The sequence below is a fragment of the Anolis sagrei genome, chromosome 1 (assembly GCF_037176765.1).
Source record: "Anolis sagrei isolate rAnoSag1 chromosome 1, rAnoSag1.mat, whole genome shotgun sequence".
In the NCBI taxonomy this organism is placed as follows: Eukaryota; Metazoa; Chordata; class Lepidosauria; order Squamata; family Dactyloidae; genus Anolis; species Anolis sagrei.
In genome coordinates this window covers 83,528,169-83,551,500 of record NC_090021.1, presented here as the reverse complement: position 1 = coordinate 83,551,500, position 23,332 = coordinate 83,528,169, and the positions used below count along the sequence as shown (strand labels likewise).

The window sequence follows — 23,332 nt, the reverse complement described above, 5'->3', positions numbered from 1 at the left end:
TCATCCTCAGTCTCTCATACTTGATGCCTGAGAAGTTTGTGAATGTAAGAATGAATTGGCTGATTTTACTTTTGTGACAGTTGGTCAATAATCAAGTTCAGGAAACAGTTCTCATTATCAACCAGTAATATTTCTTGAGTGGGGTATAATCCATAAACTAGGAACAAGGAAATAAATTGAGTAAGTGTTTCTTTTAATTGTCACAAGCTGGCCGGGGCTATTGATTATAACAAACACATCATCTTTTAGTAAGCTTTCTTTATACATTATTAAATCTGAATGAGTAATTGATTCAGGAATGTACAAGGAATCTCTTCTTAATTTAGCCTTTAGAAACTGCTCTGAGACACATGTAGCTATTAATTTAACTGTTCCAAAATGATCACAAAATGTTGTATACTCAGGTTTGTCTTTTATTGTCTCATGTTTTCTCACATTAAGAACTGGTGATAAATTTTCTTTTGTTTTTATATAGTGTTAGTAAATTAAGATACTTTATAGACTGTTTTGTTGTTATTGTCAGAATCATTGTTCTATTGATTTGTCTGTGGATTGGGTGTTGGGCGGTCATTATGTTTGTTTTGTGAAATTTCTTGCTTCACTTCTTTAATCTCCTTTTGCATCTATCTCACAACCCTTATACTCATCCATTATTCTGTATACACCATCCCTCTAGTGTGTTGTGCAGTCACTTAATTGCTGTTATACTGCTTTGTCTATCTGTGCTCTATTCAATAAAGTTAGAATGCTCCTCCTTTTTTCCACTAATATCATCCTTCTCTTTAAAACTCTCAACTGGCTCCTTGTTGCTTTCAATTTTTGCCCTAATCTTCACATTTGAGGCTCTTGGTCTCTCTGCCTTTGGCAGAATCCAATTCTTATCTCTCCTTTTTAGTCACTGTCTCATCTTCTTCTCTCAGAACAAACACATCTGAGGACCCGAGATGAGCTGGGAATTTGTGGGCCAACATATGCTCAGCAAGGAAAGTGACCCTTGAATTCAGAGAGCCTCAAATGTAAGGAATGAGGCTAGACATCTTTTGGAAGGGAACAGGAGGCTTATTAATTTTATCATAGCACTGAGAAACACAGAGGGATCTGAATTTTCTGAACAGAGAAAATGGGAGCAGTGAGGAAGTGGATGCTGTAAAAGGACATACAAATGAAATGGATTCCGTCTGGATTCTGTGACAAAGGGTTTTAAAACTGTTCTTGTAATGAGTCTTTACTGTTCCATAGTTCTTTACTGTTCCAAGTCCAATTTTTCCTCCCATCTACCCAGGCCTGGATTGCTCATTAAGTTAAATAAGGAAGTGTTTAGGGTATCAAGAGAAGGCAGGCATCACAGAAATTTTCCTTTACTGGATTTGTCATGGACTATATGGTGCAAAACTCAAAATAATGCAGCTGAGCCAAGGTCCACAAACAGAAGCTCCCACAATTAGCAAAAGCAGGAGAAAAATTTTCAAATATAAATAAAGTGGAAGTATACAAAAAAATAAACACCATTTCCCATCATACTGTAAATTTTATTTCATTTCAAAAACAAAATTTTATTTGATTATTGTTTATATTTTGAATTAGATATATATGCCAAAATGTTTTAAGTATTAGGGCCTCTAATGATCTTAATCCAGCCCTTCATCTAACCACTTCTCCTTCCTCTCCCTCAAAAGGCCTCTCACATATATATGAAACCAAAGTATTAGATTTGATGTATCAAACACTTTCCTCATATCTAAGCATTTAAGTATTGTTCACTTGTTTCGGAAATAGCATACATGTATGCAGTCTTAATGATTTCCTCTTTTCATGTTGAGTAATAACTACTTCCACAAGTAATTCACTTTGAAAAGCATAACCTGATGCTTTGTGATTCCATGCTGTGCGTCTGTAACCTAAGGGTCGTAATTTGAGTTGATGTACCCTGGGGAGAAAATGGCTTTATAGCTGTCACAGCATAGATGTATCTGCCAGAGAGATACTGTGGATATTTCTGCAGGATATTGCTATAGCTAAGAAGGACAAGAAAATTATGTAAAATGTCTTTTGAAACTCCTTTTGAAAAGTGCATTTTTCATTCTGTCTTCTTTGAACTATGCGTTGAAATCAGACTTCTTTTTTTAAAAACTGCCTTTTCTGTTAATATATTAATTTTTGTTAGAATTTACATTTTCTGTGTGCTCTTTCCAAAGCATTGGCTCAAAAGAGAGTTGTGACATCAGATTTCTTAATGGAAAGAGAGTGATGTAATGAAGGTAGATAACTTTGAGAGTTTTCCTGGAAATTTAGAGAGGAGAGGAAAGGAGCAACATGGTGACACACAAATAATCACAGTAGGAAAATAGACTGAGGCACAACCCATCACCACATTCAAAAGATATTCAGGATTCATTGTACAAATTAGTAGAATATAATTCCAAACCCCTTAGAAAGGGCTAGAAAGAGATGGTTTATGGGAACTTTAATTAGTAGTACATAAAGAGATGGGAATAATTTTAAAAAGTAATAAAAATGGATTATCATTAAGAGAAGTATACTTTATGGTTAGCTTACAAATTCATGATGCTTTTCCCAAGGTTGGCTTTGTACATTTCTGCCGATATTATCAAATACAAGACAAAATCCTAAATTAAAAAAAACGAACAACAAAATGAACCCATAAATCCACACGAGATTGCACAAAGGAGCTCATCTGCAATACTAAAAAGTCTCAGGTCAAGAGGGAGACACTACATATCCGCGGCACTCAAACTATTTGATGCCAAGCCAGTTGCACAATTCCTGTATGGTGCCCAGTTAAGCCCATTCTCTGACTTTACCCCACTGGAGAATGTACAATCCAAATTCTTAAGATCATCCCTCCAGGTACCAAGGTATGTCTCCAACACTACCCTACATCTGGAGACTGGCTTCCTGAGAACTGAGGCCAGATTGTGGGTTGTTATATTGAACTATTGGCTTAAACTATCCCTGTTTCCACTTGTCCTTGCACCACATTATGTTGGATGACTTTTAGTCCAGATGGGAAAAGGCAGTAGCAGCCAAAATTTCATCCCTGGGCTTCTCTCCAGGACTGCTAACCAGTATGGGCTATGACCAAGCCAAATTTATTTATTTATTTATTTACTATATTTATATATTGTCCTCTGTGTCCTCTGCAAGTGACTCGGGGTGTTTTGCAGTTGGTACCAAGACCATAAAATACAATTTCAATAAAAGTAATCAGATAATAAAACCATAACAAAATCAATAAAAGCATGTCACATTAGGGTCTCCTGTCAAAAACATTGTCCAGTTACATCATCCAACCATTCCATTTTCCTATGTCTTTTACACTGTATTTGCAAATGCCTGCTCAAAAATGTTCAAAGGGACTAAGGCACATAGAGACAACGGAACACGTGCTTCTTCAGTGCCTGTTCTATGTGGTCTGCCAGTAGCGGCCTTCCAATATGGCAATGGGAGGGCATGGCAACATGCCAGAGTGAAGGCCCTCTGATAGCTGGAAACCTCCAGCATGGAAGGGAAGACCACATATTCTGAGAGACTGTGCCCCTGTGACTCAGGACATATAGAGACAATGGAACATGTGCTTCTTCAGTGCCTGTTCTATAAAGATATTCAAACCTGTCTCATTACACCATAGCTCCCTGCTGCTTTCAGACCAGTGGTTCTCAACCTGTGGGTCCCTAGGTATTTTGCCCTACAACTCCCAGAAATTCCAGCCAGTTTACCAGTTGTTAGGCTTTTCTGTAAGTTGAAAGCCAAAAAATCTGGGGACTCACAGGTTCAGAACCACTGTTTCCGACACTATCTCAGTTATAATTTATAATGTTACAAAGTTCTGCCCAACAGCGATTAAAATCCGGTGGTCGATTACTGGTAGCACAAGTTAGTACAGGCCAGAGCTTCATACTAGCAGAAAATTGGCATTGCATACTTTGTTTGACTGGACTTCCCTTTCCTGTACCACGTGAGCACCTCTATTCCTCCCTTTAGATTCCCTTCCCTTTAATTTCATAAATTGTGTTGGATTTTAATACAATCCTGTATATAGTTTTTAGCTTAGATTCTTAAGAATTGTTTTAATGTCTAAGAATGATATACTCAGTTTAAAGTTTTAAATCTCTTAACCCTTAACTTTGATATGCTTGTGCAGAACTATGTCCCCCTTCTCTCAAACTGGTCATTGACCATAATAAAGTGAACTTGAACCCATAAAAGTGGAGGAAGAAATGAATATTTGGGGGGGGGGGTTTGGGGGGGGAGCGGGATGATCTGTGCTATATCAATGTGCTTGGTATTTGATAAAAAATCAAATACAAATATATTTGATTTTTATCTGCTTGGATTTTTGTATTTTGTGTTCTTTGCAGTGGTCTTTAATCCTAAGCTAGAACATGATGTCCATCCATCTATACATACTTAACATAGATGTAAATATAGTTGAATTCATTTGGACTTACATCTCAGAAGATATGTATAGGATTTTGTTCAGAATGAAGTAAGCATTTCTTGCATTAAATTGTATGCATGCATAATTCAACACATCCTTTTGTGGCAGACAGGTATTTTCTTCTTTATTATGTGTGTGTTATATTTCTTTGTCATTTTAGAAAGGAATGTTTGATTTCCATTCTAAAGAGGCTCTTTATGCACAGCACTAAAATGTCAGCCTTCATGATTAGTTAGCATAGGAGAAGAACATCATTTTTGAAGAGTTATACAAAGAGTTCTCAACATTAACCTGATTTTCTCTACAATGTGAATGGACACTTTTTTATAATGCTTTCATCTGATCTGCAATTCCAGTGACCAGGTCCCTCCCTGCTTTCCTCTCCAGCACCCCCATACTAACACACACAAATCTAATAACTAGTGGAGCTGGCAGGATTTCAGTGAATAATGAATCTACATCACTGTTCAAGAAGTTAAAAGGAAAAGATGGAAAGGAGGTGGGGGGAGATCTGAGAAATTATTGAGACAGAAAATGAAACTTATTTTGTGATTCATAAGAAAACAAAATTGTATGCATTTTTCTATAATTGCAGCAGGGCAGCGTATGTATTCTAAGGGGTTCTGTTTGTTGCCCTAGGTGTGCAGAAGGCTATTTCGGACAACCTTTAATACCGGGGGGATCATGCCAGCCTTGCCGATGTAATGACAACCTTGACTTCTCCATTCCTGGCAGCTGTGACAGCTTGTCTGGAGCTTGTCTGATATGTAAGCCAGGTACAACAGGCCAGTACTGTGAAAAGTGTGCTGATGGGTATTTCGGAGATGCTCTTGATGTGAAGAACTGTCAACGTAAGTCCTCGAGTCTTGCTTCTACTGTCAGAATGCATTCATTCCCTATAGGCACATCTCATGAGTGTCTGTCAAATGGGACATGGAGTGATTTGCATGGTATTACATAGAGTAAATGTCACATTATCCAAGCCTGGTAGTTCAGGCTTCCTTACACACTGCCTAGATTCATTGTAGGTTGTCTGTGAGTAACCCCATGGACATGAGTATATATTATTCTGCCACTGGTGTAAATGTATGAAATACAAGTGGTATTTTCCCAGCTCTGCATGGAGATGCCACAGATTAATCTTCCTCTTCCTCAGAAAGTATGTGCTCATCCACCGGTCTACAATGCTTCAGCCTTTCCTGTACAATAGTGATGGGCATAATATTCCCATAGAATTGATAAATGTTTGAAAAATAATTTCTCAACTTTTGAAACATCTAGGAGAAGCCTAGACGGGCAACCTTTTTAAACAATTTATTTTATATGAAAAATGCACACAGATTTTGTATATGTGGGTATTAATCCATGAAGAAAATGATAGTTTTGTGCAGAATACTATTTTCAGTGCAAGAAGGGAGTATTTTCTTTCCATAGAATCAGTCTCAAACTGTTAATCATACTTGAAAAAAGTTTTGGGTGACTGTCATGGAATAAGGATCAAAATATGAAATTCTTCACTCTTGTCTGTAAGAATAAATTTATGAAGGATTTTATATATATATATATATATATATATGTGTGTGTGTGTGTGTGTGTGTGTGTGTGTGTGTGTGTGTGTATATATATATATATATATATATATATATTATTTTAATGGATTTGTGGCACCATTGTTTCCTACCCCTGCTTTATAGTCTTGCTCAAATGAGGAAGACAAAGAATACAAATTTAAGGGGAAAATGAATGGAAACAGATCATTAGGACTAAGTACAAAAACGAACATTGTTGGAGAAAAATATTATTAATTAGGGGCAGATCTACATGGGCAGGAAAACCTGGACTCATCTTGAATTCAATTCTGGCTATTCCCACAATGTCCACCAGCTTCTGGTGGATTTTATTTATTTATTTATTTATTTATTTACTTTTATCCTGCTTTTCTTCCATGAATGGGACTCAAAGTGGACCAGATATTGCAAGTGGTTCCATGTTAAGCTGATTTTGTGACACATTGATGGAAACTCCTAAGCATTGAATTTGGAGGGAACCTGAATAGCTAGATTAGGTCTTATTCAGACTAATCCACTGTCCAGATGGGGCACTAGTGCCATCCCCTTTTCTCTGTGATCACCAGCACAGGTAAAGCAAATAGATTGTGCTCATGTTGCTGCTGCTGATCTCAGCTGTGTTGATGTCTTTCATTTTCCTGGTCACTCAGATAACTCTGCTGAGTTCACAATGTGGCATCTACTGCAGCCAGAGGCTCATGACTGGCTGAGAGTGGCAGTAGCAACACTGAGGGTGAGGTGATGGTCCAGCAAGGCCCGGCTGGACAGTGTGGACACCAACAGGTTCAGCCAGGTACATGTAGGTGCCTCTGGGCCCAGTCCGCAGCTTTTCTGCTCCAGAGTGGCTCCGGATTTAGCAGCCAGACTAACCATATATAATATTCAGGCTGCCTGAATCCAAGCAGAAGCATGTTAATGCTGGTAAAAAAATAGATGTTTCATGCAATGCACCTTCCACACAATTATTTCTCATTGGTGACTCGTATCATAGAGGTGCCCGAGAAATCTTTCATGAAATTGTTTTCATGACATATTTTGTAGATTTAGGCACCTTTCAGATTCTGTATTCAGAACCTGCATCAGGGCTGATTAATAATTCACTGGTTATGGTGCCTCATGACTTGTTCTTTAAAGATGTCATTTAAAAAGCCATGGATCTGAAAAATCAAACCATGAGTAAACGCAGCTCCCATCTCTCTGTTTCTCTCTTGGAGGCATTGACATGGATGGAGCTTTGAACATTTTCCCCAGCAGACAGCTGTATAGGGGAGCCTGTATCTGGAGTGAAAACATATGATTAAAAAAGACATTAAAGATAGATTGATATTTAATGCATACTTAGATTCTTTGCTTTTTGTCATTAGCTGAGTTGACGGCAGAACCTTTTCAATATATTCACGCCCCTGTGTTTGCATTTACCTCATATTTATTTTTCCTATTACAACTAGATTTTCTTTTTTTGCATATTTCTTGGCAGGCTTCCATGTAGCTTGCCCTGAAGCTGTAAAATAAGAGGGACTGTGTCTTTACTTTGTTGCATTCCATTTTTGCTGTTCGTTAAAGAATCAAATTCAGGATTGGACACTTGCAAAGCAGAAGTCTTACTCTCAAATTACACTTAGAAATCTCTCTCTCTTTTTTCTTTTCTTTTCTTCCTTTCCCTCACTGGCAGATTCATTTGCATTAGCCAGCTCAGATGATAGCTGGATTTTTGTCACCACTGCACATTCCTAAATGTTGATATTTCTTAAAATAAAGTAAAATGAAGTCATCAAACCATCATTCCAAATTTATTTGACTTTTATTTCAGAAATGATTTTTATTTATAGAAACATGACAGTTTTGTGTATGATACAGTTGAAGGTGAAATGATCTTCAAGGCAGGCTTTAAAAAAAAGAAATGCCCTAATGATTGCTTGATCTTGTCTATAATTGAGGCCATTTCTAAGTAGTTCAGGATTGTATTTTGCAGAGAGGACACTATTCACTACAAGGTGACTTAGGGAAATTCTTGGTGAAGGCCAATTTGCATTCAGAGTCTTTGGACATACAAGCCCATAGCTTTTAGACTTTGCCATTAGCTGCTATAACTGTATGCATGAATCCTTTGAGCATTTTTTTTGGATTAACAATCCAACATTTGACTGGCATTGGTACTTCTGAAAAAGCCACACACACCTCGAAACTGATATTGTGTGAAAACAGGTTAAAAAAGTAAAGACTTCCTTTAGATTGGAATTTTAATGGTTATTCAATAGCCAATTATTTCAATATTATAAATCAGTTGTCTTCTCCACCCAGAGTCTGGGTAAAGTTTTTGAACTATGACCTCCCTGCCCATTAGTAATGTTGTCTGGAGCAAATGAGAGTTGTAGTGAAAAATATTAAGAGGAATCAGGTTTGGGAAGGCTAATTGACATTTTTAATTACTCATACTGAATGGGGGCAGATTATATTAATTGTTTTCAGGGGGACCTAAGTACAACTGGAGACAATAATGGATGGACAATGGATTAGTAATTATGTTGAGAGGTATTTGTTATGAGAAAAACAGCCTATAAATAAATAACAAAACATTGTACAAGTTCAAACATCATGCAGTTAAGGTGTTGGGTTTAAAATGTCAAGTGATTAGCGTGTCAATATATTTTAGGCCCTTGTTGAAAACTCTGCTATTGTATAGTCATGTAGTAATTAGATTCCAGCTGTAACTTGTATAAAAAGCAAAGTTCTCAGCTTTACTAGAAACCATTCAATCAGGAAATGTGAACACCCTATATCTCTGTACAGCTTACTCTCTGGAAATGTCACATCAGGAGCATCTTAATACAGACTCCATCCATATAGCAACTGAATAATAGTCAGGAAAACATAGCAATGCAGCAAATGGTGACATTTTTCTGTTTTTCCAAATCTAATAATGTTATTGAATGATTGGTAATACCTTAGGTAATACTTTTTTGCAGGGAATCAATCTGGTTGGTTAATTCTCTGCGTCAAGGTGCCCTTGGTAGATTACAAAGTAATCATTGCTTTCATACTAAAATCATATTGTTGTATAGATAGCTGAACTTATTTTTTATAGATAGCTGAACTTTTTTATCTGAACTTATGCTCAATTAATACAGAAGAATCCATATCATTTTTCTGCTATAGTTAAACAGGGGAGAAGAGAAGGTTCTTCCTCATTCTTTCTCATCATAGAGTTTTGATGTTCATACAACTTGTCAAGACCTAAGATCGCGAATGCAGCTAGTAAATCAGGCAAACTGGGTTGAACCATACCAGAAAGTGATTTCCACTATATCTGGAGTTACATATGCCAGAATTTGATCTTTTCTACTCTTCTTTTAATAAGTATGACCTAATATAACATGCTATAGGAGGTGACATATACATTTTAGTGCCATCCATTGCAAAAAGGTGACCAGTTTCAGATTTTCGTTAACAAGTATATATGGCATATATTTTCATTTTGTTTTATTTACATCTCATGTCCTGTCAACATTAGGATGACATCTGTTCTTGTTTGCCTATAGCTTGCAGTTGCAATGTTAATGGCTCATTTTCACTGACCTGTAACTCTAAGACTGGACAGTGTGACTGCAAACCCAATGTCGTGGGACGCTTATGTGATAAATGTAAGGTAAGCGACAGGAAACTGCTTTGGGAATTTGGGCTTCGTCACATTTCCTATTCATTATAAAATGACTCTTCTTTGTTTAGATGGAGTTTTTTTGGTAGTATTAAGCATAAAACAAATGGGGTTCAATTTGTTTTTATTATGTGAAAATTCCAGTTTTTATTTCTACAGTTTTCTGGAGAACTCTTGGTACTAAATGAGACATGCTGCTTTGATGAATGGAATTTGACCACTTTTTACAACTTAAATAATATATATTTTAAAGGCCACCTTTCAGTATTGTGGAGGAAAAAAAGACTGTCTGGGGTGTGTGTTTAAGTTGTTATGGCTGGAGGCTGCAGTCCATTTTTTCTATACAGAAAAATATTTTTGTCTAAATGATATGGTATTTGAAGTTAAATCCTCTGTAGTCAAAATGAGTTAACAGCCATGGAATCATATTGTTATAATTTACAGCAAATAATACTTGAGTTAGTAAGCATGTATAAATAAAAAGAATCTCAGTTCCATTGCCCTTCTGTAAAACGAAAAACCATTGCATTAATGTAATTATTTACTTATTTACTTTTAAATTCTATATTGATATTTGTTTCCCCAAAACACTATGATTTGGGCCGGAATCTTAATTGTGAAGTATGCCAGAAATGTATGGTTTTGTCTAAGCAGTGAATAAGTCTTGTGGAGAGCAGCAAATGTTATCTCCTTGAGGACAAGAAAGCTATCTTGCCAGTACTAAAGTGGCTTTAGACCTATCAGGGGAACTTTTTGGTGGTTTTCCTCTCCACCATCAGTCTCACACTGCCTGTAGGGACTTGTTCTCTCCTGCCACGTTGCCTCCTACCATGGTGCTGCCTTCTACACCAGCAGATTTACATTTGCCAAAAGGATAATGACCTTGGTGTACAACAGCTCTTCACTATCTTTTTTTTCTTTCTTTTTATCTGAATGTATTATTTTACCTTTTCTGGTCTAGCTTTGCTTTTTAAAACTGCTTTCTTCCTTCTTTCTTTTCAAAAGCCCAATTACTTTTGGGCACCTGACAAGCTGTTCTGCATATCATGTGGCTGTAGTACACAAGGATCCATGTCACTGAACTGTGATATGTCAGGGAGATGTACCTGCAAATCAGGATTTGCAGGTAAACGGTGTGATCTGAGCAAACAGGTGTATATCCGGAAGGAGAACCCCTCAGCGGCTCAACAAATCAGAGCTTCTCCACAGAGATGGGGTTTCCCCAGTACCAGTGGGTGCCCAAGAGGTGCTTTCAAACCGGCTTCCTTGGTAATCAGAAGATGATGCACAACGTAGCATGTATGGCATTCTGGCATGTGCCTGTCTTGTGTGGTACAATTAACAATACAGCAGAAAGGAATGAGGGAAAGTGTTATACCGTTCTGATAGGCCTCATAAAGATATTACTGTAATATGGATTTTGTCTCTGGAAAAAAGTAAACATTTCAAAACTTACATGCCATAACATACAATCAGGTCCATAGCCAGGATTTTGATTCGGGGAGGGGGCAGGCTGAGTTTGATTGGGGGGGGGGTGAGGATCTACCCTAGCAAACCTTTTGTATCATTACCCCAATACCCCCATGCATATCGGATATATTGAACATGGTGATCAGATCACGATATGAATAAACATAACAGTTTAAATAATGTACCAGTAAGGCCTTCTATCGGACTACCCTGAGAATTTTGGGGAGGGGGCTGAAGCCCCGGAAGCCCCCCCCCCCAGCTACATGCCTGCATACAATATATATGTACAATATTTAATTGGAAATATCTTTAATTAAATACTAGGCTTCTCTTTGGGTTCACGATCTCTTCTATTACGCTATGATGTGTTAAGGCTATATGTCCAAACCAGGGACCCATTCACACTTCAGTGTTATAACACAATTTCACAGTCTGGGTTATGCTCCTATCAGAAAAAAGCAAACTAGGCATTGACAGTCTTCCTTCACAGGTATGTCACACCAACTCCTTCTTGTGAGGGAAGGTTTTGCAAGGCCTCAACATCATCTATTTATCTCAACATCATCTATTTCAAATGAGAATTGTATTTGGGAAAAATGCTTCTTACATTTTGACAGATGGGAATTTGGCCATATAAGTAAGGTAATTAATAAAGGACAATCTGAGGAAGTTTCAGAAAAAGAAAGAACAGTTAGCCATACATACCAGCATTACTTTGTCTGAAAAGAATTATTATTATTATTATTATTATTATTATTATTATTATTATTTACTATATTTCTATGCCACTTTTAACTATGCCACTGGAGGTGACTCAAGGCGGCTTACACTAGCACAATTTGATGCCACAATAATCATAAAACAGAATTAAAAACATTTAATGCACATTATAAAAACTATGTGAAAATCATTAAAAAATATAACTAGTGACTTTCTATTAGACATTGTCAAGCTGTTCCATGTTCATTCTTTCCTGAAAAGAACCAACTTTTATGATGGTTTTATCACAATAAATAATTTTAGGCTAATATGGATCATATATTTATCATAGACTTATAAACGAATGAAAAAAGAAAAAAAGGTTATTCCAAATCTTGATAATATTAGTAACCAAAATTGGAGAACTATAGGCAGATGAAGAAATATTTTATGGCTTCTGATGGTAATGATTGCTTGTCTTCTAAATACCTGCAGCATGTGTGCAACTGGTCATGACTACACAAAACATTCCTGTGCTTCTCTACATACAGTATTTTAAGCACATAGGGTAGCTAGAAGTCAACACAAAACATTGTTGTCATGATGCACTGTATTTTTTTTAAAAAAATACCCATACATGAAGAGATGTGTATTATTTCACAAACTGCCTTTGAAAGTTCCATTTCCCAAAGAAAACTGCTATATGGCATGGATAATGATGATAGTGGCTACTTTTCAAGATAAACTCTAAACTCCTTGGATTCAACCAAGCCAAGGGTTTCAAAATGCAGGAAAAGAGGGTACTGTTCCATTATTCAAGAGGAGGTCACTAGGGGGTGCTAGAGTGAGTGTGATAGTCCATTTTATGGTGGTGGAGGGTGGGTCGAAGGAGAAAAACCATTTCCCCCTTTTTCTTATTATTCCTTCTGTTGTGTCCCATGAAGACCCTTACTGTTTACTCCTAGTTAAGCTCTTTTTAGTTAGCGGGATTAATTTTTATTTACAGTTTCTGAGGGGTCAGTCTAGACAGCCTCTTTGCATTTGAAGCCTCCATCAACCTGCCTCTTTAAGAATTCCCTCAGGGGCAGAGCCTCAGCCAAGGCACTTCTGGCTCTTGGAAGAGTCAGCTTTTTCATGACTGGAAGATGAAGACAGGAGAAGGCTAGAAGGTCTACAAAATAGCATGCCCAGTTGGAGCTGCATTCAAGTCCAGTCAGAGTTAAATTTTGGGACCATCTTAGAGACAGTTGAACACCGTACAAGAAAGAGACAATAAGAAGAAATAAAGATTCAAGAGCCTCAGTTTGGCCAGAACTGTGTCTATCTCTCAACTACTTTACCTCTCCTTATAAGGACCCCCCACCCATGTCACCATTGTGGAAACAACCAAACTTTATGATATGGGAAGAGGGCAGGGGGAATAACCATTAAAAACAGGGGAAATTGTTTTCCTCCTTCAATCTCCCTCCCCAAAATGCACTATCCTTTTCTCTCTAGCACTTTCTAGTAGCTTCCATCCAGATAATGGAATGGTTCTGCAAAGAGATTCCACCTAAGCTTACTTATTAAACTAGTAAGAACTTTTGTACTATAAGAACTGTTTCAGAATTGGAATAGACTGGGAGGTGAGCTCTCCATCTCTGAAAACAATTAAACAAAATAGATCAGCTTCTTTCAGAAATGTTTTAGTTATTTATGGCAAGAGGTTGAACTTTGCCATTCCTTTCAACCCCAAGACTCCACAATTTCTGGTAATTCAAAACTACTGGGCTCTTGGCATAAACTTAGCATATTTATTGTATTAATCAGCATTTTGATAGGGAAATAATAAGTAAAGTATTGTTTTAGTTGATGGACATATGAATCCAGAATCATTTTTCTAAATGAACTACTACCATTGATCAAAATCCTTGAAAGAATTGTGCATTTGGCAAACAAATTATATTTAAAAGGAAATGTATTATTTCTCTTTTATTCTTAAAAGCGTATTTACTGCTTGTACCAGTCTAATTATTTAGAAGAGAGTTACATGCAGGTCGTACTTAAATTTACTGTGTTATTCTAAATAGTTATTGAGGGATTTCTTCTGTGTTTATTTTTTTCTTTTCTTTTATTGTTTTGCATCTTGAGAAAATATCAAGGAGGTTTCACATTTAATTAAACTTTGGGTTTTAAATGTGTGAGTGGAGATATTGCTTTGTCTTATAAATGAGAGAGGAGTTCCTGCAGTGTCACTACAGTATACAGAAATGTGTATATGTATCATGACTTGCATGTGTTTTGATTTTACTTGCCTTTGCATGGTGGACTAACTTTAGATTCTGTATTGGTTTCTAAACAAGCCAGCCTGGTGTCATGCTGAAGTACAATAGGTCTGTCTGTATGGATTAGATTTCAGCATTAAGGTTTGCTGTGGAACAGGACTTAGATCAGAGAAGCTGGAATCAGCCAGGCATGAATCTCTCACTAGGTGATGATACGGTCTCAGTCTGACTTACCTTAGAGAGCTCTTACATTGATAAAATAGGAATAAGAAATATGCATGTCCCCCTTAACTCATTGGAAGAAAGCAATGTCACAAATAAAATACTAAATTGATATTGGAGCCTGCAGAGTTAAAATTAGTTTTCTCTGTATTTGACTTCAATGTTTAAACTTGTATTTTGGAGTTCATGTGAATAAAAATATATTAAAATATATGTTTTAAATAAGTGTGTGTAATTTAAAACTGGCATTGCCTATAGAGAAATAAGAACTCAGGTGTACTTTTTATTTTCATCCTCTAGATACAAAAAAAAGTGAATATATTGCTGGCTTTAACACTTATTTTTAGTTCTTGCTTTTGCTAAATGTTTTCTTCTGTCCTCTGTGACAGCCTGGAACCTTTGGTGTGCAGTCTTCCAGAGGCTGTGTTCCCTGCAACTGTAATTCATTTGGATCAAAATCTTTTGACTGTGATGAAACTGGACAATGCCATTGTCAACCAGGTGTTGGAGGGAAGAAGTGTGACCGCTGCGCTCATGGATTTTATGGCTTTGAAGAAGGAGGATGCACTCGTATGTAACATAATACAGTTTCATCAAATAGCTGAAAAAATCTCGCTTTTAGGATGTAAAGTATGGAGATTTATTTATTTATTTATTCCAGGTAGTGACCACATCATGGAGGAAAATGAGTGTTGACTTTTTTGTTGAATTAAACTCCACAAAAATTTAATTTTGCATAGGGTCGTTTTTACATTATTTTTTATATTAACCACTTGTACACAGCCTTTCGTGTGTATTCTCAGGACTGCATTATTTAAAGAAAATATCCAAAGGAATCTCTGTGTGGTTAAATTTTCAGTACTGAAGCAGGAACTAAAGACAATGGAAGTGCCTGGTGTACAAAGCATAGGTCCCAAATGCATGTCTCATTTTTCTAAAAACCAAGATAGTAGCATTTTGTGGGATTTTTCTTGCAGTTTTTGGTATGTTGACCCTGGATCTAAACTAATCACAAAGAAATATATCCTAAATTGATCATCTGAAGCCCATGTGACAAGAGTAAACACAAAAATTATGAAATAAACAAGAAAATCTCTCTATGATATATACTCTACACTAGACTGCATACAGACACATACATTCTTATTTACTATTTATATAATCCTAAAATTAGGTGAGCCCACATTTTGTATTAGAATTCACTACAGAATTATATTATTATCGTGTGTATTTATACCCTGTTTTTTCTCTACCAAAGGAGACTGAAAGCATCTGATAGTGATTAGATATGTGAGAAAAAGAAAAGAAAACATGGGTTTTCATTCTTTTCATCCAACACAACTAATGAGAATCATCTGATATATCAGAGAATTGCAGGAGCAAAAAAGCATGGAGCTTCAAAGATTCACTTATAATAGGATATGGTTACTATATTTTGTAAAGCAAAAAATAGCACATTCACCAAATGACTGCTTCATATAATCAGCCACTATGACGACTTACTTTAAATATTTCTAGTTATAGAAGCAGTGATAATTGCTACTAGAAATATTCATAACCTTCATTGTACTTAAATAACTACAGTTTTAACTGATTATTCAACAATATTTAACAATATCAGCAAAAATAGAAGGAAGAAGCCCACAACCATGCCATATCCCACAGGAGCACTTCCTTGCTAGAGCAGCTATTCCTGCCATTCTCCTTTGTATCTCTCTCCATGAGACCCACTGGCGCAAAGGGATGGCACTGACTTTACAAGTTAAAATTTTGATATTTCCACGTATTAGCATATTCTCTAACACCATTTAGACACACAGTCTCGATAATCTGATTTATAAAGGTTATTTACTTCTAAGGGCCTGTCCAGACAGCCCCTTTATTGCAGCGACTTCCACAATAAAAAGGGGGCTGTCCAGATAACATTCTGGCCAGTCCCACATTAATTTGGCACAAACTGTAAAGGCATGAGATAAATGCACTACTTCTGGGTGTGGACTGCAGAATACTGCAGTCCAGACAGTATTCCCACAGTTTACCAGGCTAAAAAGCCCGGTAAATTGTGGGAATACCCACCCCTTCCCCCCCAAGCCCCTAGATCCCTTAGAAAAGTAGTAAAATCTTACCTATCATCCGCTAGAAGCCTTGGACGGCTCTCCCGACATATAGAAATGACAGGAGAATGGGGGGAGGGAGGAAAATCGCTCCCCCCCCCCGCTCTCCTGGCGCATTATTTCTACATACCAGGAGAGCTTGCCGAGGCTTCTAATGAAGGATAAGTAAGATTTTAAAAACTTTTCTAAGCGATCTGAGGGCTTGGGGGGGGGGGGTCTCCAGACGTTCTCTCAGGCTAGTCCCGAGAGAACGTCTGGACACCTACACCAGAAAGCATGCACTTTTTGGTGTGGGTGTGCACAGCCCCACATAAACATCTGCATTTTTTAAACATGGATGTTTGCAGGATAAAGGGCTGTCTAGATCCACCTTAAGTTTCATAGATGAGGTGGAACTGGTTTTAAAACCTGGACATTTCAACAAAGCCCCCAAGATAGAAATTTTGAATCTGAGAAAGGTGGACACGTCCAGGAAAAAAGAGGGCCTATAATAAAGTAAATATCAAGCAAGTGCCCACCTCCTTGGTCTTAGTGATTTGGGAGCAGGGGTGAACTTAGGCCCCTTCCACACTACTATATATACACTACTAACCAGAGCATGTACCACCGTGGCCAAGTCAGACTTCCCAAGGATTTCCACATCTGCTTTGAACTGGATAATATGAGTCTACACTGCCATATAATCCAGTTCAAAGCAAATTATTTATTTATTTATTTATTTAGAGTTTGTATACCCCGGTCTTCTCACCTCCGGGGAGGGACCCAGGCTGGCTAACAACATAAAATTCAATACAATGAGAAAAACATTATAGGTCATCAATATAAAATACATTAAAATACAATTCATACAATTCATACAAATTACCGCAAAAATCAGTTCATCCAAAAGAATCACAAATTCATCGCCATCCGCCAGAAAGGTCAGCAGTTATTGACTCAGTCATCATTCTGCGAATGCAGTATCCCAAAGCCATGTTTTTACCTGCTTTCTAAATGTCAGGAGGGAAGAGGTAGATCTAATCTCCATTGGGAGGGAGATCAAAAGCCTAGGGGCCACCACCGAAAAGGCCCTGTCCCTTGTCCCCACCAAACGCGATTGCGAAGGTGGGACCGAGAGCAGGGCCCCTCCAGAAGATCTTAACAACCTTGATGGTTCATAGGGGAGAATCCGTTCAGACAGGTAAATAGGGCCAGAGCCGTTTAGGGATTTATAGGTCAACACCAGCACTTTGAATTGTGCTCGGAAGCTGATTGGCAGTATGCTCCCTGTACCCTGCTCCCGTTGTAATCTGGCTGCTGCTCGTTGTACTAGTTGTAGCTTCCAGGCAGTCTTCAGAGGCAACCCCACATAGAGAGCATTGCAGTAGTCTATACGGGATGTAACCAGAGCATGTACCACCGTGGCCAAGTCAGACTTCCCAAGGATTTTATATGGCAGTGTAGATGGGGCCCTAGTCTATTGTTATCAGAAGGCGTCTCCTGGGCAATGAAAATTTTAACAATGCCTATTTGGAGTGTCATCATTTCATCCTCATCTTGAAGCATTTAAATGGTACAAGTACAGTGGTCAGATTATATTCGAAACAGTATATATTGATAGAAACTCTTTCAATTTAAGTATGAATCTTTCTCCCTTTCCTCAGCAGTTCATATGAGCTGATATTCATTAAACTGCTCAAGTCAAAACTTCAAACCCTGCATTTTGTAGAATAAGCATTTTTTATGTTCTTGTATTCTTCTCACTCTTTTTTCTGCCTTGAGTACATTCACTTCACCCCTGAGATGTCTGACCTATGTCATAATGACTGTGTCATGCTGCATACATTTAGATAAAGTGGGTTGGTAAATGTGCATTTTCCCAAGAAAATGCAGAACAGATGTGTACTTACACAGACATTCTTGTGCAGATTTTTCAGACACATACAAAATGAGCGCAGTTTGGAAATGGATTATGTTTATAGTCAATTTCTACATGGTAGTAGTAGTAGTAAGCTCTTTTATATTCAATGGGACTTACTAGTACAGAAAGGGGCAGAAGATTCTTTTTAGCTAGTTACTCATAGAAAAACCTGCAACGGCCAGAGCTGCTAACAGCAATGAAAAAAAATGAAATATAATAGAATTGCTAAATACAATGTAATCCAAAATAGGCAGTTAATACAAAATGTAAGTGTGCAAATTTGACACCATTTTAATTGCCATGGCTCGGTGCTATGAAATGTTTGGATTTGTAGTGTGGTGAAGCACCAGAGCTCTTTGACAATAAAAACTAAAGTTCTTGTAAAACTACAAGTCCAATGGTTCAATAGCATTGAATCATGACAACTAAATTGGTGTCAATCTGCAATAATTCTACAAGTACAGTGTAGATGCATTCACAACCAAACAATCCTATTTATGTTTACTCAAGAAGTAATGGACCAATCATTGTTTAAAGGTATAGAAAATGCAACATAATTAGTCCGTTTTGTCTGTATTACTCATTCTAACAACACATCTCAGATTCCCAGATAGAGAAACCTTTCCAAAATTGCCTACTCAGATCTTTATGACTAGAACTGCTGAAAGCTGAAATTGGGAACTCATATGTAGTGTTTGTATCAAAGCAACAGCCTTGGGTCTATTAGGACAGCAGTCCTTATACCTACTTAACCAGGAGAGGTAAGTCCCTGTTATTCTCCATGGGAATTACTTTCCAGTGGAACTATATAGGGTTGCTTTGTAAAAGATGACCTCAGTCCGTTTCAGCTGTGCAGTAAAGTGGCAAAGACATGACATTCTTGGCTGGATAAAATGTCTTACAGTTTCTTTGGATTATATTTAACATTGTGTCTCCATACTATTTTGTTCCTGTGAAAGAAAAGTGAATCTATAAAGGCATATCTATTGTTGTGTAAAAGTTTAAACATGTCAGCACTTGGTAAGAGTAGGAGGTCAACTCTTGAATTCACTGAAGAGAAAACATAAGATTAAAAACAAACGGTAACTGTAGTTTTAAAGCTCTTAGTGCAAATGGGGATGGAACAAACACACAGCGAATGAGCTCAGTGGTCTGTCATTTTTGCAGCACTTGCAAGTTCAAAAAGCTTGTTTTCTCTTGCGAAAACTCCTTCCAATAGACTTGTTTCCAGAATGACTGGGTCAAAGCCATCTCCCTCAATCTTAAATATACATGTAATAATGCACATTGGTTGATTGTTTCATCTCAAATTACACTCCTGTATCAAAAGTAGAAGAATGAGAAATCTCTGACAAATGCAATAGAAAAAACACACAAAGTAGAAACAACACCTGCGATCTAAAATAACAGTGTCAGGAGCTTATGGAACCGTAAAAAAGTGGGGATGCCTGTTTTCTTTAGCACTGAACAACGTTCTGCTTTTATTCTTTGGGTGCATTTGGAGATCATCCCATTATACAGAAGGGCAAAGTGAGGCCTGTTGAACTATTTTCAGTGCCCTCTAGGGGTCACATGGGACAATTTTGCTATGTTTTGGCACTATCTGCAGATTTAGGCCCAGGAAATTACTACATATATGTATATTTCTGTTCCATTATCTGGGTGGAGGCAACTAGGGGGTGCTAGAAAGAGAAGGATAGTCCATGTTATGGGGGTGAAAAATTGGTTGAAGGAGTAAAGCCATTCCCCCCTGTTTTCCTGTTATTGCATCCACCCATGTCCCTGTTGTGGAAACAACCCTCTTTTATGATAAGGAAAGGGGAGAGGGGAAATAACCAGCAAAAACGGGGGAAATGTTTGTCTTCCTTCAACCCTCTCCACCCATAAAATGGAGTATCCTTCTCTTGCTAGCACACCCTTTTGGCCTCCGCCCGGATAATAGAACAGTACTCATACATTCACCAGAAGTGATCACTTCCTTTTGAAAAAAGTCTCTCCATGGCACAAAAAGGCACTGGGGATACAAAACAATATGGTCAAATCTGCCTTCTTTCCATTCCTCATAAAGAGTTATGGGGACACACATTTACGTTTTTGTTCTGGGTGTATTGATGAACTGCAGCCCTCCAAGATAAAAATAATATAACAATAACACTTTATTTGTATTCCGCCCTATCTCCCCGAGGGGAATCAGGGTGGATTTTAGTATATACAGACACAAGGCAAACATTCAATCTCCAAGAAGTCCCATTATGACTCCCTGGCGCCCTGCAGTTGCCCTGCTTCAAACCCTTTCAAAACTGGCCTAAATATTTAACTAAAGAAACAGACAAGCACATCTTCTCAGGGAGGTGAGAAAACTTAGGGAATGGTCCAGCAGTTTTTGGCTAAAAAGGAAATTTTGTCAAAGATTTTTTTCTTTCATAATTTAATATACAAGTGCTTTATCAAAACAGTTGGATGTGCTGACTGTGTGTATCTTAGGCAAAATTAAAGGTAGAAAGCATATTAACCCTGGTCTACAAATTTATGTATACAAATCTATGTATACAGAAATATCTGCTGATGTGTACACAAACATTATCTCCAGTCCATCTGCCAATCAAAAGGGCAATGTTATGGAAGCTGCTCTGGGAGTCTTGAAGTGGGCTGACGCCAGACCTTCCAGGAGCGCAATGGATGGCAAAGCCTCCCAATCCCAACTCTGTCATTGTTGATGTCATGCAGAGGGAATGCTCTCACAAGGCACAATCTACACCAACGTATAATGAAGTCAGAAAGATAGAGGTGATAGGGAAGCAGGTGTACCGCGAGGGAGGCTTGGTTGCCCACCTTGCCCACTATGGTGTGTACATAGTGTCATATCAAGATTGCCTTTGGGGAAAGATTGCCTCCTATCTGAACCTCCTCCCTGCTGACCAAAAGAGCCTTGTCAGGGTGTTCCACCATGAGGCAGTAGTACTGGCAAGAGCTCAGAAGGAGATGGCCAAGCATGTGACAGATGCCACTGGCAGTCTATTTGCAATGGCCATGGCCATTCACAGGCATGCATGGCTCCGGGCCTCAATGTTGTCAGAGGAAGGTAAAGCTCTTGCAGGGTACCTACCTGCCCATGATCAAGGTCTGTTCAACCCAGACACTCGATTAAAGAACACGCAGGAGATGCACCAGGAGGCACATAAGTTTGGCTTCCTTCTCCAGTCATCATACCAACCTAGGACAAGATGGTCACCATTGAGGTCATAAACTCATGGAAATTATACCAGAGCACCTTGCAGCCTAAGTTGCCTACCTTCAACAGGCAGCCTGCACAGTCCAGAACATGCAGATAATGGCAGCAGCAAAAGGGGCAATATCAGAGCAAGCCAAGGTGTCAGTTTTAGCACTGAACATCCCCTTCCACAAACCATACTGGCCAGGGACGTCCAATCAATGTGAGGACACAAGGTTTCAATGATGGCAGTAATGCCATTTGTGTGTTTTTGTCTCCAGCCCCTCAGGCCTGGTTTCTATGGGTGTTTGACCCAACCCAACACAGCCCACCCCCCATGGTACCACATACAGTGCGGCATTCACTTTGCTGATAAATATTACAGGCAAACGTTTGCACCTTTATGCCCTCCAGGTCAACTACAGCACTCATGACAGATGCATCTCTCCATGGATGGGGGCACATACAGGCACCATCACAGCCCAAGGCCTGTGGTCAATGGAGTTGATTGGGTGTCATATCCATTTTCTAGAACTGCTGGCCATTCAGGCCCTCAGGGTTCCGAGTCTTTCCTCCAGGGCCATGTAATACAGCTCCTTACAGACAACACCACAGCGAACTGGTATATAAACAAATGGGGGGACAAGATTCCACTGGTTTCTCAGCCTTACCTTAGCCATATTGAATTGGTGCATCCCCAGAGGGATATGGCACATATCAATGCATCTTTCAGGAAAGGAAGAGAGTTCCGGGCTTGCTGCATATGCACACAAACTACCATATCTGTGAATGTCACAGATGACAACTAAAAAATACACGGTTACGGGTAAGCAGCCATTCCTTCTAGTATGTGTTGATGGTGATCAGAATTCATGTTTCTGGGTGTTGGGAATATTCCCCCCAAGACTCTGTGGTCTTAAGGTGGCATGTTGTGGTTTGAGTGTTGGACTGGGTTTGAATTCCTGCTCAGCCATGAAAACCTACTGGGTGAGCTTGGGTAAACCACACTCTCTCAATCTTCGGTGAAGGCAAAGACAATCCCCCTCTGCACAAATTTTGCCAGGAAAACCCAGTAATGGGTTTGCCTTATGGTCATTATAAATCAAAATTGACTTGAAGGCACATGACTTCAACAACAATAAAATATCATTTGTTTTCCTTCTTAGATAAACAGATTTGGCACTGGTTCCATTTTTGTCTGATATTAAATCTGGCTAAAAGAAATGTCTCCTGATACAATAAAATCCTACAGAGATTTTGTTTTTTAAAAAGGAGGAAAGGGCAGAATATTGACATTTAAAGAACAAACACATCTAAGATGTCTTTTAAAAACCCATTTTCCGCTTGTATTTGGTTCTGGGAGTCATTTCCTAAGAAGCTGTTTTGTATAAAAAGAGGCCTGCTTAACATCACATTTGTTAATCTTTTTAATGGACAATTTAAAGGATAATTTAATAGGAAATGATACTGAAGTCTGAAAAGAGTGAGAAATGCAAAATGACTATTCTACTGTGGGACCTCTGCTCAGTTATCATCCTCACAATTTATGGCTGAATGATCCCCCTGCAAGAAACAATCTATGAACATCCTCATAAAATTATACAGTAGAGTCTCATTTATCCAACCTTCGCTCATCCAATGTTCTGTATTATCCAATGCAGTCTGCCTCTGCCGGGATCCACAGCTGTTTCAATACTTTGTGATTTTTGGTGCTAAATTCATAAATACAGTAATTACTACATAACATTACAAGGTTGATTTGTTGTAAAA

General features: G+C 38.2%; 1 protein-coding gene across 6 annotated transcripts in view; it reads left to right on the top strand.

Moving 5' to 3' along the window:
• Positions 1 to 23,332, top strand: part of LAMA2 (laminin subunit alpha 2) — a 557,898-nt gene that overhangs the window by 345,914 nt on the left and 188,652 nt on the right. For 4 of the 6 annotated variants that reach the window (XM_060753336.2, XM_060753340.2, XM_060753334.2 and 1 more), the window contains 4 exons: positions 5,099 to 5,310; positions 9,567 to 9,673; positions 10,688 to 10,951; positions 14,727 to 14,907. In XM_060753336.2, the coding sequence (XP_060609319.2) occupies positions 5,099 to 5,310; positions 9,567 to 9,673; positions 10,688 to 10,951; positions 14,727 to 14,907 (764 nt within the window). The remainder of the gene's footprint in view (positions 1 to 5,098; positions 5,311 to 9,566; positions 9,674 to 10,687; positions 10,952 to 14,726; positions 14,908 to 23,332) is intronic. The other 2 variants (XM_060753339.2, XM_060753338.2) reach the window with 1 other exon arrangement.